Source organism: Lepus europaeus, chromosome 13 (genome assembly GCF_033115175.1).
Source record: "Lepus europaeus isolate LE1 chromosome 13, mLepTim1.pri, whole genome shotgun sequence".
Classification (NCBI taxonomy): domain Eukaryota; kingdom Metazoa; phylum Chordata; class Mammalia; order Lagomorpha; family Leporidae; genus Lepus; species Lepus europaeus.
This window is the reverse complement of record NC_084839.1, coordinates 81676395-81692351: the sequence shown is the minus strand read 5'-3', so window position 1 is coordinate 81692351 and position 15957 is coordinate 81676395. Positions and strand designations below refer to the sequence as shown.

At 41.5% G+C, this 15957-nt stretch overlaps 1 protein-coding gene and 1 pseudogene across 2 annotated transcripts in view; both read left to right on the top strand.

The window, feature by feature from the left end:
- The window catches only part of LOC133772830 (charged multivesicular body protein 3), a 115307-nt gene that overhangs the window by 56389 nt on the left and 42961 nt on the right, over positions 1-15957 (top strand). For both annotated transcript variants that reach the window (XM_062209815.1, XM_062209813.1), the window contains one exon: positions 5190-5250. In XM_062209815.1, the coding sequence (XP_062065799.1) occupies positions 5190-5250 (61 nt within the window). The remainder of the gene's footprint in view (positions 1-5189; positions 5251-15957) is intronic.
- Positions 6351-7694, top strand: LOC133772970 (general transcription factor IIE subunit 2-like; annotated as a pseudogene).

Below are 15957 nucleotides of genomic sequence, written 5' to 3'. Positions count from 1 at the left end.
GAGTCTTTATATGTTTTCTTGCTCTTTGTCTTGGACTGTATTTCTTAACCCTAACAGATTAGATTAGAATCATCTGAAGGAATTTTATTTTTATTTATTTGAAAGAGTTACAGTGAGAGGTAGATGGCCGCAACGGCTGGAGCTGCGCCGATCCGAAGCCAGGAGCTTCTTCCAGGTCTCCCATGTGGGTGCAGGGGCACAGGGACTTGGGCCATCTTCTGCTTTCCCAGGCCACAGCAGAGAGCTGGATCGGAAGAGGAGCAGCCGGGACTAGAACTGGCGCCCATATGGGATGCTGGTGCTTCAGGCCAGGGCTTTAACCCGCTGGGCCACAGCACTGCCCCAAGGAGGAATTTTAAATACTGCCGTCATTTAGGCTCTTCCCCCACCCAATTAAATTTGTGTTTTCTAATTTTTCCAAGTGACTTTCTGGGGTAGGTCAGGTTGAGAAGCACTGATCTGGTACATGACTAGATTCTCTTGGTTCTTCCTATTTCTCTTAGCTCAGCTCCCCTCCCCTCGCCCCCTGCAAAAATCTCTTTTGATTTTTATAAGCTTAAAAGGAATTTTTCTTTTTGACATTTTATGAAACTTTTTGACATTTAAACAGAGAGAGTCTGGAGATTTTGTTACATAATTGTTAACTTACAGCAGAAATTTATCGTCCCTGCTTCACATCTCATGTTCCATTGGATTAACCAGCAGATACTTAGTAAGCATTTGCTTTATGCCAGGCATCATGCAGAGGTTTGGTGAATAAGGAAGGCTCTTTGCCCTCCTGGAGCTCACAGTCACCAGTAGTTGAAGTAGGAGTATGACGAGCTTTATAAAGGGAGGGGACTTAGAGTTCAGAGTATTTGTACTGTGGGAGGCTTCCTGTATCCCAGGAGTCGGGGAAGTCGCCCCGAAGTCACATTTAAGTTGAGATGTTAAGCACAAGTTCGGAAAACAAGTTCTTTAGGTAAATAGGACTTCATTGAAAAAGCTTCTGTGCTTAAGAGAACAATATTGAGGAAGTGAGGAGACGAGCAGCTGAGGACCTGCTGTCAGCATCTGCAAAGAACTCATGCAGTGGGAGAGAGCTGGTGCAGCAGTTATGCGCTTGGGACACTCACGGCCCATGTTGGAGTGCTTGGTTTCAGTCCTGGCTTCTTGGCTTCCTATCCAGCTTCCTGCTAATGTGTATCCTGGGAGGCAACAGATGATGGCTCAAGGACTTGGATTCCTGTCACCTATGTGGAAGACCAGACTGAGTTTTTCAGACTTCTGGCTTTGGCCTGGCCCAGCCTTAGCTGATGTGGGCATTTGGGGAGTGAAGCAACAGGTGGAAGATCTTTCTCTCTTCTACCTTTCAAATAAAAAGAAAATAAATAAAAGATTTTTAAAAGCAACCCATACAACTTGTCAACAAAAAGACCCACCCATTTTTTTTTTTTTTTTAATAGAAAGCTTTTATTTGGATCCGACACTGTGGCGCATCAGTTTAAAGCCCTGGCCTGAAGCACCAGCATCCCATATGGGTGCTGGTTCTAGTCCTGGCTGCTCCTCTTCTGATCCAGCTCTCTGCTATGGCTTGGGAAAGCAGTAGAAGATGGCCCAAGTCCCTGTGCCCTTGCACCCATGTGGGAGACACGGAAGAAGCTCCTGGCTTTGGATCAGTGCAGCTCCGGCCATTGTAGCCATATGGGGAGTGAACCAGTGGCTGGAAGACCTCTCTCTCTGTCTCTACCTCTCTCTGTAACTGTCTTTCAAATAAATAAATCTTAAAAAAATATTTTATTTAATAAATATAACTTTCAAAAGTACAGCTTTTGGATTATAGTGGTTCTTCCCCCCCATACCCACCCTCCCACCTCCTATTCCCTCTCCCATCCTATTTTTTATTAAGATTCATTTTTAATTATCTTTATATACAGAAGATCAACTCTGTACTAAGTAAATATTTCAACAATTTGCACCAACACAGCACACAAAGTATAAAGTACTCTTTGAGGACTAGTTTTACTGTTAATTCTCATAGTACAGCACATTAAGGACAAAGGTCCTTCATGGGGAACAAGTGCACAGTGACTCCTGTTGTTGATTTAACAATTGACACTTTTATTTATGATGTCAGTGATCATCCGAGGCTCTTGTCATGAGCTGTCAAGGCTATGGAAGCCTCTTGAGTCCACAAACTCCAACATTATTTAGACAAGGCCATAATCAAAGTGGCAGTTCTCTCCTCTCTTCAGAGAAAGGTATCTCCTTCTTTGATGGCCTCTTTCCACTGGGATCTCACTCACAGAGATCTTTCATTTAGGTCATTTTTTTTTGCCACAGTGTCTTGGCTTTCCATGCCTGAAATGCTCTCATGGGCTTTTTAGCCAGATCTGACATGCCTTAAGGGCTGATTCTGAGGCCTGAGTGCTGTTGAGGGCATTTGTTATTTTATGAATCTGCTGGACACACCAAATTTTAAAATGGCAGAAGACATGAATGAAAAGACATTTCTCCAACAGAAATAGATGGCTGTTTCATACCCAGCAGATTGGCTATGAGAGTACTTCAGAAAGTGGAATTTAAACCCTAGGTTTATATTGATGCAAAAAGCTTCAGAAATCCATGCATGGTTTTTCATGACACATTTTCCAGGAACTTTAAGACCCTTCATATAATCAGGAAATTGGAGAATAAGTATTAGTGAAATGTGGGGAAACAAAGTTTTGTACTTTGCTGTGGAAATGTAAAATGGTGAAGTCACTGTGAAAAAGTTTGTCAGATCCTCAAACAATTAGACATACAATTAACCATATGACTCAACAGTTATACTTAATATATCCTCAGAAGAATTGAAAACAGGTACTCAGACCTGAATGTTCTTGGTACTGGTCACAATAGCCAAACTACCTGTCAACAGATGAATGGGTTAGCTATCTGTGGCATATACATATAATGGGGTAATAACTCAGTCAGTCATACAAAAGGAATGAGGTACTGATGTATCTGCAACATAGATGAGCCTTGAAAATAAGCGAAATGAAAGAAGCCAGAAAGAAAAGGTCATACTGTCTCCCTCTCTCTGTAACTCTGCCTTTCAAATAACTAAATAGGTCTTAAAAAGAAAAAGGTATGAGCCTAGAGAGAGTTCTTGATTATACAACAGTGTAAATGCACTGAATGCCACTGAATTATGCACTTTTTTTTTTCTTGAGAGGCTGAGAGTTCCCATCTGCTGGTTTGCTCCCCAAATGCCTACAACAGCTGGCTAGGGAGGGGCTGGTGCCAGGCCCCGGGAACACAATTCGGGTCTCTTGTGGATGGCAAGAACCCAATTACTTGAGCTATCACTGTTGCTTCCCGGGGCCTACCTCGGTGGGAGCCTGGAGTCAGGAGCTAGAGTTGGGAGTTGAACCCAGTTACTCTCTTGTGGGATGTGAGTGTCTTAATTGCTAGACTAAATGTACATTCCTGAATTGTACACTTTAAAATGTTTAATTGTGTTATATGCTTTTAATATATGAAATTTCACATATTGAAAACGTATAGAAATTTAACATGAAAAATTTTAAACATTGTATGACTACAGTTTTATGTGCTTATATATTTCTTCTGAGTGGAGTTACTAGAGTTATTGTTTCTTACATAATTGTTAAACACCAAAAGTGAAATTGATTAAAAATGTCTTCTAATGATATGGATTTTCTGTGTCATTTAGTTCATGTACTCATGGATGAATGCTACATGTTTTCCAATTTTATGTTTTATTAGAGTCAAGTGCAGAGAATATATAAGTATCTGGCAATGAAAGGAGTTTTTTTATGCAGTGTCACTCAGTTCTTTGAACTTCTGAGTCATCTGCCAAAGAGCACATGGTGATTTCATGCAAAAATTACCTTTAATTATTTGCTGATAACCCATATTTTCCTTTGATTTTTTTCTGAAAGTGAAAAATTGGAGAACAGCTCACTTGTAAGAATGTGGTAATTGTTTAGTTATTTACTCCCCTCTCAGCCCTACACCAGTGTTGTCAGTTGTCTCTATATTTAGTACTTCAGAGGTTTTTACCTGTCAGGGAAACACACCAGCATAAAAAGGGATATGACATAGGGGAGTATCTTTTGTAAAATGGAAGAGAATTGTTGTTAGGAGAAAGAAACGATGGAGTCTCGTGACCTGGACCAGAGTAGTTTTTGAAATAATTATGTGTAAAAGATGAAAGTCTTCTGACTCTTTAAAACTATCTGGGCCCATGCACCTCTTGAAAAATCTTTGGCTCTCCGCAGGGTACATACTCCCTCTGAAGTCTTACATAAGTGCTTCCTACTGCATGCTGTTAGCTAGTCTTTAAATAGCTTGAACTTCTGTGTGCTACCAATAAAAAGATTTTTTAAATACTAACACTGAAATTTATTTACATGTAAAACATGCACAAAATTACTTTCTCAGAATAGTTAGCATCAGTTGGGTATGCTTCTATTCATCCACGACAAAAATATGCATGGATATGAGCACATTATGTAGCTGACATCTTTATTATCATTCAATAATCAGTAAATAGTAAAATATACTAGAAGATAGTAGCTTTTCTCTGTGATTTTAGAACCTTCAAATGCTGTATCAGAAATTCATAATCCTAATAGGCCATCTCATCCTATAGAATATCTAACTCCTCCTGGAAGGTCTTATTCATACACACATTCGTTACTCATACACTCAAGTTACTGTGGAATGAGCACTATTCTAGGCATTAGAGATGTAGAAATGAACAAAGCTGAGGCCGGCATTGTGGTATAGTGGGTTAGCCTGCTGCCTACAATGCCAGCACCCCACGTGGGTACCAGTTCAAGTCCCATCTGCTCCACCTGCAATTCACCTCCCTGCCAATGCACCTGGGAAAGCGGCAAAAGATGGTCCGAGCCCCTAGGCCCATGTACCCACGTAGGAGACCCAGATGAAGCTCCTGGCTTCAGCCTGACCCTGGCCACTGCAGCCATCTGGGGAGTGAACCAGCGGATGGAAGATATTTCTCTCTCTCTCACTTTCAAATAAATAAATACATCTTAAAAAGATTTTTTGAAAAATAATTTGGCTCTGAAGTTTTCTTTGAATATGACTTTCTAATTTTGTGTCTGGAATAAATGTAGAATTAATAGAAAATTCTTTAAAGTTGGTTGAATCTTGTAATTCATTAAAATTTTTTTTCCCAGGTCAATGAATGGTCATTGAAGATCAGAAAAGAAATGAGAGTTGTTGATAGGCAAATAAGAGGTAAACTATCATTTTATGTCTTTGATTCTACATGCTGTTGGTATATTTTGCTTTTAGTTCATAAAGTAAATTGCATCTATATATTGTAATACATATTATAAATATTTATTCCCATACTAGTTATGTATAACCTAATTGCTTTATAATTCTGTAATCAGTATAAAAAAGAGATAATGAACTTTGTATTTTGAAGAGCAAAAGAAGCCTCTCACTGCTTAACAGAAATGTCTTATGGAACACAAATAATATGTATGAAGGAATGAGTTTCCTTTATTGCTACCTTATTTGTTTATGTTAATATGATGGTAAGTTAAGAAAAGTATATTTCTAAATAAAATTGATTTTTTTTTTTAGTATCACTTGAAGTTGAAGTGATTTGCAAGGAGATAGTAACTTTTTTTTTTTTTTTTGGACAGGCAGAGTGGACAGTGAGAGAGAGAGAGACAGAGAGAAAGGTCTTCCTTTGCCGTTGGTTCACCCTCTAATGGCCGCCGCGGTAGCGCGCTGCGGCCGGCGCACCGCGCTGTTCCGATGGCAGGAGCCAGGTGCTTCTCCTGGTCTCCCATGGGGTGCAGGGCCCAAGGACTTGGGCCATCCTCCACTGCACTCCCTGGCCACAGCAGAGAGCTGGCCTGGAAGAGGGGCAACCGGGACAGGATCGGTGCCCCGACCGGGACTAGAACCCGGTGTGCCGGCGCCGCAAGGCGGAGGATTAGCCTGTTGAGCCACGGCGCCGGCCGAGATAGTAACATTTTAAACTTCAGATTTTAACACTTTCATATTTAGAGAAGAATTTTCCAACTTCTGGATTATATGAGGGATTTTCAGAAAGTTCGTGGAAAATATGTATCATGAAAAAAACCATGTGTGAATTTCAAACTTTTTATACCAACATAAACCTTTGTTTTAAGCCCATTTTTCATGAACTTTTTGAAGTATTTTCATAGCCAATATACTGGATATGAAATGGTATTTCATTGTGGTTTTGAATTACATTTCCTCAATGATTAATTTGGATTTTTTTTAATGTGCTTGCTGGCCATCCATTTCTGTTGGAGAATTATCTTTTGATTCATGTCTTCTGCCTATGTTAAAGTCGAATGTGTCTGTGGATAAGTTGTGTGCATTGTGAGCTTCCCTGCCAGACTGCGCACACATCCAGTGCTGATCGCCCCTGGGGCCACGCTGGTCTGGGCAGCCAGCCAAGTTGGAGGCACCTGTTGGTGGCATGGGCTGCCCTTCTCACTAGCACTTTGGATCCAAGCCTGTTGAGAGAATGGGAGCTGTTCAAAATACGGGCTGTTTCCACTTGTGTAGTAGGAAAGCATTCAGTATCTTCTAAATCATCATCAACAAAGAAGAAGAAAGCAAGGATAGAACGTGGTGGATCATAAGGCTGTAAATAAAATTCTGATCATAGCAATGGATGCTGTAACTTGGAATCTCTGTTTAGAAGCTATGGGTTCTAAGTTTGGTGTTCTTGCTAGGACAGTGAATTACATAAAGACAGGTCATCAGTGAGGAGATGCACGTCCCCTGACTGGGATGAGACCCAGCCTTTAGATACTGGACTCAGGCAGAAACGGAGGCATTAGCAATCCCAAAAGTGAAGTAATAGATGGGAAATACGCCTTCAGGCCCAGGTACAGTTTGAAAGATAAGAGGGCTTTCCTGAGGCTCATAGATCAGTGTGACCCGGGAGGATTAGGAGGAATTCTTTGGGGGAAGACATAGAAGGGCTATCCAATTCTCAGAAAGCCAGCAAGGCTTTAGGGGACCAGGTGCTTTTTTTTTTTTTTTAATTATTATTAAATATTTATTTATTTATTTTAAAGTCAGAGTTACACAGAGGGAGGAGAGGCAGAGACAGAGAGGTCCTCCATCTGATGGTTCACTCCCCAATTGGCTGCAATGGCTGGATCTGCACCGATCCAGAGCCAGGAGCTGGGTGCCTCTTCCTGGTCTCCCATGTGGTGCAGGGGCCCAAGGACCCGGGCCATCTTCTACTGCTTTCCCAGGCCACAGCAGAAAGTTGGATTGGAAGTGGAGCAGCCGAGTCTTGAGCCGGTGCCCATATGGTATGCTGGCGCCTCAGGCCAGGGCATTAACCCGCTGCACCACAGCGCCCGGCCTGACCAGGTACTTCTTGTAAATTGTCCTGGTAGGAATAAAATACTTGTTTTCCATGATGAGAGCTGCCAGTTTTTGTCAATGAGGAATTTCAGAAAGTGTGGAGGAGTGTCCCAATGGATTTAGTGGGTGAGAAGAAAATTAGTGTCTGAAGCAACAGTATTTCTTCCATGTAGGAATCTGGACCAAAGAAAGTGGCTCCCATTCAGAGAGGGAAAAAGCCTGCTTCCCAGAAAAAGTGACGGTTTAAGATCCGTGACAGACACTGGGCTGGAGTGCCGAAGGATTGCTTTGACATTACTCATGGCAAATAGGGGACAGTTTTGTCCTCACACAAAGTACAAAAATACAGTCAGGATCTTTATTTTTGACGTTTGGCATCTGAAAACTGTCTTCCGTTCTGAGGAGAGGGGCAGCTCAGTTTACAGAATTGGTACAAGTTACCAACCTCAAACTCAAGCTCACTGGGTAGGCTGGAGAGAAAAGTGATATTCCCTGTGACCTTCTGTTGGGTCTTGGGAGAATGCTACTTAGCATGGTGTGTTAAGTATCTTTGCTATTTGCCCCTACTTTTTTTTTTTAAGATTTATTTTACTTATTTGAAAGAGTTAGAAGTAGAGAGAGAGAGAGAGAGAGAGAGTTAGAGAGAAACACTTCCCATCTGCTGGTTTGTTCCCCAAATGGCTGCAATGGCCAGACCTGAGCTGATCTGAAGTCAGGAGCCAGGAGCTTCTTCTGGGTCTCCCATGTGGGTGCAGGGGCCCAGAGACTTGGGCCATCCTCTGCTGCTTTCCTAGGCACATTAGCAGGGAGTTGGATCAGAAGTAGAGCAGCTGGGACTCAAACTGGCACCTGTATGCAATCCTGGTGCTGCAGGCTGGGTCTTTAACCTGCTGCACCACAGTGCCAGCCTTGCCCCTACTTCCAAATGGTTCCTGGTTCCATTTTTTTGTTTATTATTTTAAAGCAAATTAACATATAGTCTTGAAAGTAGTATTTATTCCAAAATACCATATTTATAATAAAATTGTGGAAGGATTTTAAAGATGTTAATGGATTCTGTTTATTCTTTTCATTTTTGGAAATGGCCAGAGCAGTGTCTTCCCTTGACTTCTAGGATGCATATCTAGGGCATTATGAAGACTGAACTCTGCACCATGTGCTGAGTGTGTGGGTCTAACAGTCGGAACACAAGGTGTATTTCCTGTTAGTGAAGGAATAAAGATGCACTAAATGTAAAAAGTAAAAAGAAACTACAGACTAACATTCCTTACGAACATCACTGCAGAAGTTCTTGATAAAATACTAGCTGACCAAATCCATCAGCGTATTAAGTGGATCATGCAGCAAGAGACATTTAGCCTAAATGAATAAAAAACCTGAACATAAGAGCTAAAACTGTTGAAGAAAACATAGGTAAAAAAAAGACATTGGGGGACCAGTGTTGTGGCAGAGCAGGTAAAGCATCACCTGCAGTGCTGGCATCCCATATGGGTGCCAGTTCAAGTCCCAGCTGCTCCACGTCAGATCCAACTCCCTGCTAATGTGCCTGGGAAAGCAGCAGAAGATGACCCAAGTGCTTGTGCCCTTGCCCTAAGTACATGGGAGAACCAGAGGAAGCTCCTGACTTCAGACACACCCAGACCAGGCTGTTGTGGCCATTTGGGAAGTGAACCAGCAGATGGAAGATCTCTGTCTCTGTCCCTGATAACTGCCTTTCAGATAAATACATAAATCTTAAAAAATAAAGGACATTGTCCACCTTTTGGCATCCCATAGAGAATACTTGCAAATCTTATCTGATCAGGGATTAATATCTGAAGTATATAGCGACTCCTAAAAACAACCACAAAACTCAGTTTAAAAGTGGGTGAATGAGGTAGAACCAAGATGATCGTTAAATAATTAGAAGCTTTGATGACCACCTCCCTACAGAGATGCCAATTTGAACAACTATATACACCAAGTAGCCTTCACAAAGCTGTGGAAGCCAGATGACATTGAATGTCAGCAAGCATCAAGAACTTCCAAGGAACCATGACCTTACCTAAAGAGCAAAATAAGGTTCCAGAAGCCAGCTGTCTAGGTACTGAAATTCCAAATGCTCAGATGAAGATTTCAAAATACCAATTTTAAGGAAGAACAATGAAATTCAAGAAAACACGATATTCTAACACATTCCATAGAGAGATAGAAGTAATTAAGCAAAATAAAGCAGAAATCCTCAAATTGAAAAGTATGCTAAATGAAATTAGAAATGTTATACAAGGCAGCAATAGCAGATCAACCAAAAAATCAATGCACTGGAAGGCAGGCTATTTGAAAAAGCACAGTTGGAGGAGAAGAATTGAGAAATGAAGAAAAATTAAGAGAAATGTGATAGCATGAAAAGAGCAAATATTTTTTTTTTGACAGGCAGAGTTAGACAGTGAGAGAGAAAGAGAGAAAGGTCTTCCTTCCACTGGTTCACTCCCCAAATGGCTACCAAGGCCGGCGCGCTGAGCCAATCCAAAGCCAGGAGCCAGGTGCTTCCTCCTGGTCTCCCATGTGGGTGCAGGGCCCAAGCACTTGGGCCATCCTCCACTGCTTTCCCAGGTCACAGCAGAGAGCTGGAGTGGAAGAGGAACAATTGGGACAGAATCCGGCGCCCCGACTGGGACTAGAACCTGGGGTGCTGGCACCGCAGGCAGAGGGTTAGACTAGTGAGCTGCGGCGCCGGCCTAGAGCAGATATTTGAGTTACTGGGATTCAAGGGGGACTTGAGAATGCCAAAGGAGTAGAAAGTATATTCAAAAGATGATGACACGAAACCTCCCAAACCTAGAGAAAGATGTGACTGTCAGGTACAAGATGGTCAAAGGTTATTAGGTTCAACCCAATCGAGTGTATCCCAAGACACATTAAAATCAAGTTCTCCAAGGTGAAAGAGTGTTGTTTCTCTTAGCTGCAAGAGAAAAGAAATAACACACATAGGGCTCCCAGGTTGGCTGACGGCAGACTTCTCATCAGAAACCTAACACTCCAGGAGGGAGTGAGGCTGAGACTTAGCAGTGTTAAAGGAAAAACATTTGCCAGCCAAGAATGCTGTACCCAGCAAAGCCATCTTTCAGATATGATGAAAAGATAAGACATTTCCAGACAGACGAAAGCTGAGAATTTATCACCACGAAATTTGTCTTTAAAGAAACACTGAAGGGGCCGGCGCCATGGCTCAATAGGCTAATCCTCCGCCTTGCGGCGCTGGCACACCAGGTTCTAGTCCCGGTCGGGGCACTGGATTCTGTCCCGGTTGCCCCCCTTCCAGGCCAGCCCTCTGCTGTGGCCAGGCAGTGCAGTGGAGGATGGCCCAAGTGCTTGGGCCCTGCACCCCACGGGAGACCAGGATAAGCACCTGGCTCCTGGCTTCGGATCAGTGCGGTGCACCGGCTGCAGCGCACCTGCCGTGGCGGCCATTGGAGGGTGAACCAATGGCAAAGGAAGACCTTTCTCTCTGCTCTCTGTCTCTCTCACTGTCCACTCTGCCTGTCAAAAAAAAACCCAAAAAACAAAAAACACTGAAGGCAGTTGTATAAACTGAAAGAGACACTAACAGGTAAGAAGAAAATAGAAGGTAGAAAACTCACTGCTAAGAATATCTAAGCATGAATGCTCTACTATTGTAAATGTGGTGAGTAAACCGTTTGTTTTACTGTGAAGAATAAAAAATAATCATAGTTACTATATTAAAATGTTAACAAACAATATAGGAAGAGGTCAAATGTAACATCAGAAATTAAAAATCCGGGAAGGAGTGGTGCACAATTGTGGGTGCTTTATTAGGATTTCTTTGATTTTTGTCTCTTTCTCTGTCTTTATAATCAATGTTAGGTTGTTATAGTTAACAAGATAGCTTGTTAAATCCAAGAGAAACTTTCTATGAGCCTCATGGCAACCACAAGTAAAAAACCTGTAACAGAATTAACAAAAAATAAGAAGAAATCAAAGTACACCGCTACAGAAAGTCACTTAACCACAAATGGAGACTTTGAGAGGGAAAGAGAAAGGAAAGATCTACCGTAAAACTAGAAAATAAGTATCTAAATGCCAATAGTAGGAGCTTACCTATCAATAATTACCTTAAACAACAATGGACTAAATTTTTCAATTAAGAGTGACTGACCAAACGGATAATAAACAGGACCCAGTGATATGCTGCGTACAACAAACTCACTTCACTTCCAAGGACACACCTGGATAGACTGCAGATGGAAAGGTAGAACATGATATTCCACGTCACCATAGCTGTACTTCTATCAAGTAAGAGAGATTGTAAATTAAAAGCAGTAAAAAGAGACCAGGAAGGTTGTTATGTAATGATAAAGGGTTCAATCTAGTAAGAGAAAATAACACTTATAAATATGTGTACACCAATATTGGAGCACCCATATGTATAAAGTAAATATTAGTAGACCTAAAAGAAATAGAATCCAAAACAATAATAGTAGAGGACTTTTAATGTCTCACTTTCAGGAATAGATAGATCATCTAGACAAAAAGATACAACAGAGTTAAATTGCATGCTAGAGCAGTTGTACCCAACAGACAGCTACAGAACTTTCATCAAAGAGCTGCAGAATATATGTTCTTCTCAACAGCACATGGAACATGTTCCAGGATAGATCACAAAATAAGTCTCAAAAAATTTAAAAGAATAGAAGTCATACCAGTTGTTTTTTGTGAACACAATGCAATAAAACTAGAAATCAATGAGAATAGGTTTGGAAACTACAGAAATACATGGGAATTAAACAATGCTGAACAGCCAATGGACCAAGGAAGAAATCAAGTGGAAATTAAAAATTTCTTGGGACAAATGAAAATGGAAACAGTGTACTAAAACCTACTAAAACAGCAAAAGCAATACTAAGGAAAGTTCATAGCAATCAGTGCTTGCAACAGAAAAGCAGAAATGTCTCAAATAAGCAGCTTATCTCTGTACTTCAGGGAACTACAAAAAGAACAAATAGAGTCTAAAATTGATATAAAGAAATAATAGGGGCCAGTGCTGTGACACAGCGGGTAAAGCCACTGCCTGGGGTGCCATCATCCCATATGGGTGCTGGTTCGAGTTCCAGCTGCTCCACTTCCAATCTTATGGCCTGGGAAAGCAGTAGAAGATGACCCAAGTTGTTGGGCCCCTGTACCCACGTGGGAGACCCGGGAGAAGCTCCTGGCTCCTGACTTCTGATCTGCTCAGCTCCGGCCATTGCAGCCATTTGAGGAGTGAACCAGTGGATGGAAGATCTCTCTGCCTCTGCCTCTGCCTCTGCCTCTGCCTCTGCCTCTCTGTAACTCTGCCTTTCAAATAAATAAATAAATAAATCTTAAAAAATAAGAAGTAATAAAAAGAGCACAATAAATGACAAAGTAAAAAAAATACAAAAATTCACAATACAAAGAGCTGGTTCTTTGAAAAAATAAGCAAAATTGATCAAATCTTCTCTAGACTAATAAAAATTAAATTTCAAATACATAGAATCAGATATGAAAATGGAGACATTCTGACTGAAACCGCAGAAGTACGAAGGATTGTTAGAGATTAGCATGAACTACTATATGGCAACAAATTGCGTAACCTAGAAGAAGTGGACAAATTCTTGGACACATACCAACATTAAATCATGAGGAAATAGAATACCTAAGCAGACTAATAATGAGTAGCAAGATTGAATCAGTAATCAAAAAAATCTCTCATCAAAGGAAAAGCCCAAGACCAGATGACATTACTGATGAATTCTACCCAACTTCTATTTTTTTAATTTTTAAAAAAGATTTACTTATGTGAAAGTTACGGAGAAAGGAAGGGAGGGAGGGAGGTTGGAAGGGAGGGGGAGAGATAGAGGACGTGGCGGGGGGCACTTCATTTACTGGTTTGCTCCCCAATAGTGCAAGGGCCAGAACTGGGCCAGGCTGAAGCCAGAAACCTGTAACTCCATCTGGGTCTCCTACATGAGTGGCAGGGGCCCAAGCAGTTGGAACATTTTCTGCATTCCAAGTCACATTATTGGAGAGGTAGATAAGAAGTGGAACATCTGGGACTCGATCTGGTACCCATATGGGATGCTAGCATTGCAAGTGGTGGCTTAGCCTGCTGTACCTCAACACTGGCTCCTCTACCAAACTTTTTTTTTTTTTTTGAATTTTATTTATTTGAAATGTAGAATTACAGACAGTGAGAGGGAGAGACAGAGAAAAGTCTTCCTTCCACTGGTTCACTCCCCAAGTGGCCGCAATGGCTAGAGCTGTGCCTGTCCGAAGCCAGGAGCTTCTTCCTGGTCTTCCACATGGGTGCAGGGGCCCAAGAACTTGGGCCATCTTTTACTGCTTTCCCAGGCCATAGCAGAGAACTGGATTGGAAGAGGAGCAGCCGGGACTAGAACCAGTGCCCAAGTGGAATGCTGGTGCCTCAGGCGGAGGATTAACCTACTGCACCACGGCCGGCCCCCCAAACTTCTAAAGAAGAATTAATGCTAATCCTTATTTCAAAAAATAGAAGAGGATCGAATTCTTCCAAATTCATTCTCTTAGGCCAACATTACCATGATACCAAAACCAGATGAGTGCACAATAAAAAAGCTACAGAATAATGTCATTGAACATAGATGTAAAACTCCTCAATAAAATGCTAGCAAGTCAAATCCAACAGCACATTAGAAAGATGATTCACCATGGTGAAGTGGGATTCATCCCAGGGATGCAAGGATGGTTCAGCACATGCAAATCAATATATGATACATCACATCAACCAAATAAAGGGCAAAAATCACATGATCACCCCAATGGATGCCAAAAAGGCATTTAATAAAATTCAGCATCCTTTCAGTGTAAAAACTCTTAAGTAAATTAGCTGTAGAAGGAACATACCTCAGCATAATGAAGGCCTTATGTAACAAGCCGACAGCTAACCATTGAATAGGGGGAAAGCTGAAGGCTTTCTCTAAGATCTGGAACAAGATAAGGGTGCCCACTTTCACCACTTTTGTTTGGCTTAGTACTGGAAATCCTAGCCACAACAATTAGGTAAGAGAATGAAAGGGCATCCAAATTGGAAAGGAAGACATCAAATTGTCACTGTTTGCAGGTGACACTTTACATAGACTGTCAAAAATTGTAATAATAAATTGAGAAGAAGAAATAAAAAAAACAAATTGAGCAGAGTTGCAGAATGCAAAGTCATGCAAAAATCCATGTAGTTATACACCAACAGTGAATTATCTAAAAAAATCTCATTTCTAATAGCTACCAAAAAATAGAATATCTAGGAATGAATTTAACCAAGGAGGTGAAAGATCTCTACAATGAAATTAAAAAATACTAATGGGGGCCAGTGCTGTGGCATGGCCAGTAAAGCTGCCACCTTCAGTGCTGGCATCCCATATGGCATGGATTTGAGTCCTAACTACTCCACTTCCGATCCAGCTCCCTACTGATGGCCTGGGAAAGCAGTGAAGGATGGGCCAAGTCCTTGGGCCCCTGTACCCATGTGAGATACCTGGAGTAAGTTCCTGGCTTCGGATTGGCCCAGCTCTGACTGTTGCAGCCATTTGGAGACTGAACCAGCTGATAGAGGATCTTTCTTGCTCTCTGTCTCTACCTCTGCCCTTCAAATAAATAACAAAATAAAGATTTATTTATTTATTTGAGAGGCAGAGACAGAGCGAGAGAGAAGTCTTCCCTCTACTGTTTCACTCCCCGAATGGCCACAACAGCTGGAGCTGGGCCAATCTGAAGCCAGGAGCTTCTTCCAGATCTCCTACATGGGTGTAGGACTTGGGCCATCCTCTGTTACTTTCAAACCATGCCATCAGCAGGGAGCTGGTTAGGAAGTGGAGCAGCCAGGACTTGAATCAGTGCCCATACGAGATGCCAGCACTGCAGGTGATGGCTTTACCCGCTGCTCCACAGTGCTGGTCCCTAGAATAAATCTTTTCTTTTTTTTAAATAAACACTACTGAAAGAAATTGAAGAGGATGCAAAGAGATGGAAAATATTCTGTATTCACAGATTGGAAGAATCAACTCAATGAAATCCCTGTAAAATACTCTGACCAGGACATTCTGCTAAGTGAAATAAGCCAGTCAGAAAAAGACACATACTGTACGATTGCATTTACTAAGTATTTGTAGTAGTCAGATTCGTGAAGGGAGAAGGAAGAGTGATGGTTGCCAGGGAATAGGGAGTTATTTAATGAGCATTTCAGTTCTAAGATGTGAAAAGATCTGAAGATGCATGGTGGTGGTGGTTATGCAATATGAATGTGCTTCATACTGCTGAATTGCACACCTATGATGGTAAATTTTAACGTCCTTTGCCGCAGTTTTAAAAGTTGGGGGAAAAACCCCTACTGATCATGAATCATGTAAGTATCTCACTTCTAGTTGATGCTGACTTGATACTTTCTAAGTTCAGGCGTTCCTTAAGTTGCAGTTTTTAGAAATTATTAATGACTGTACAATGACTGAACTCTCATAACTGTGAGGATGTTACATATTAGAGCAAACTCAGAAATGCACTGCAGACATTTTTAAGTGCTTAGAC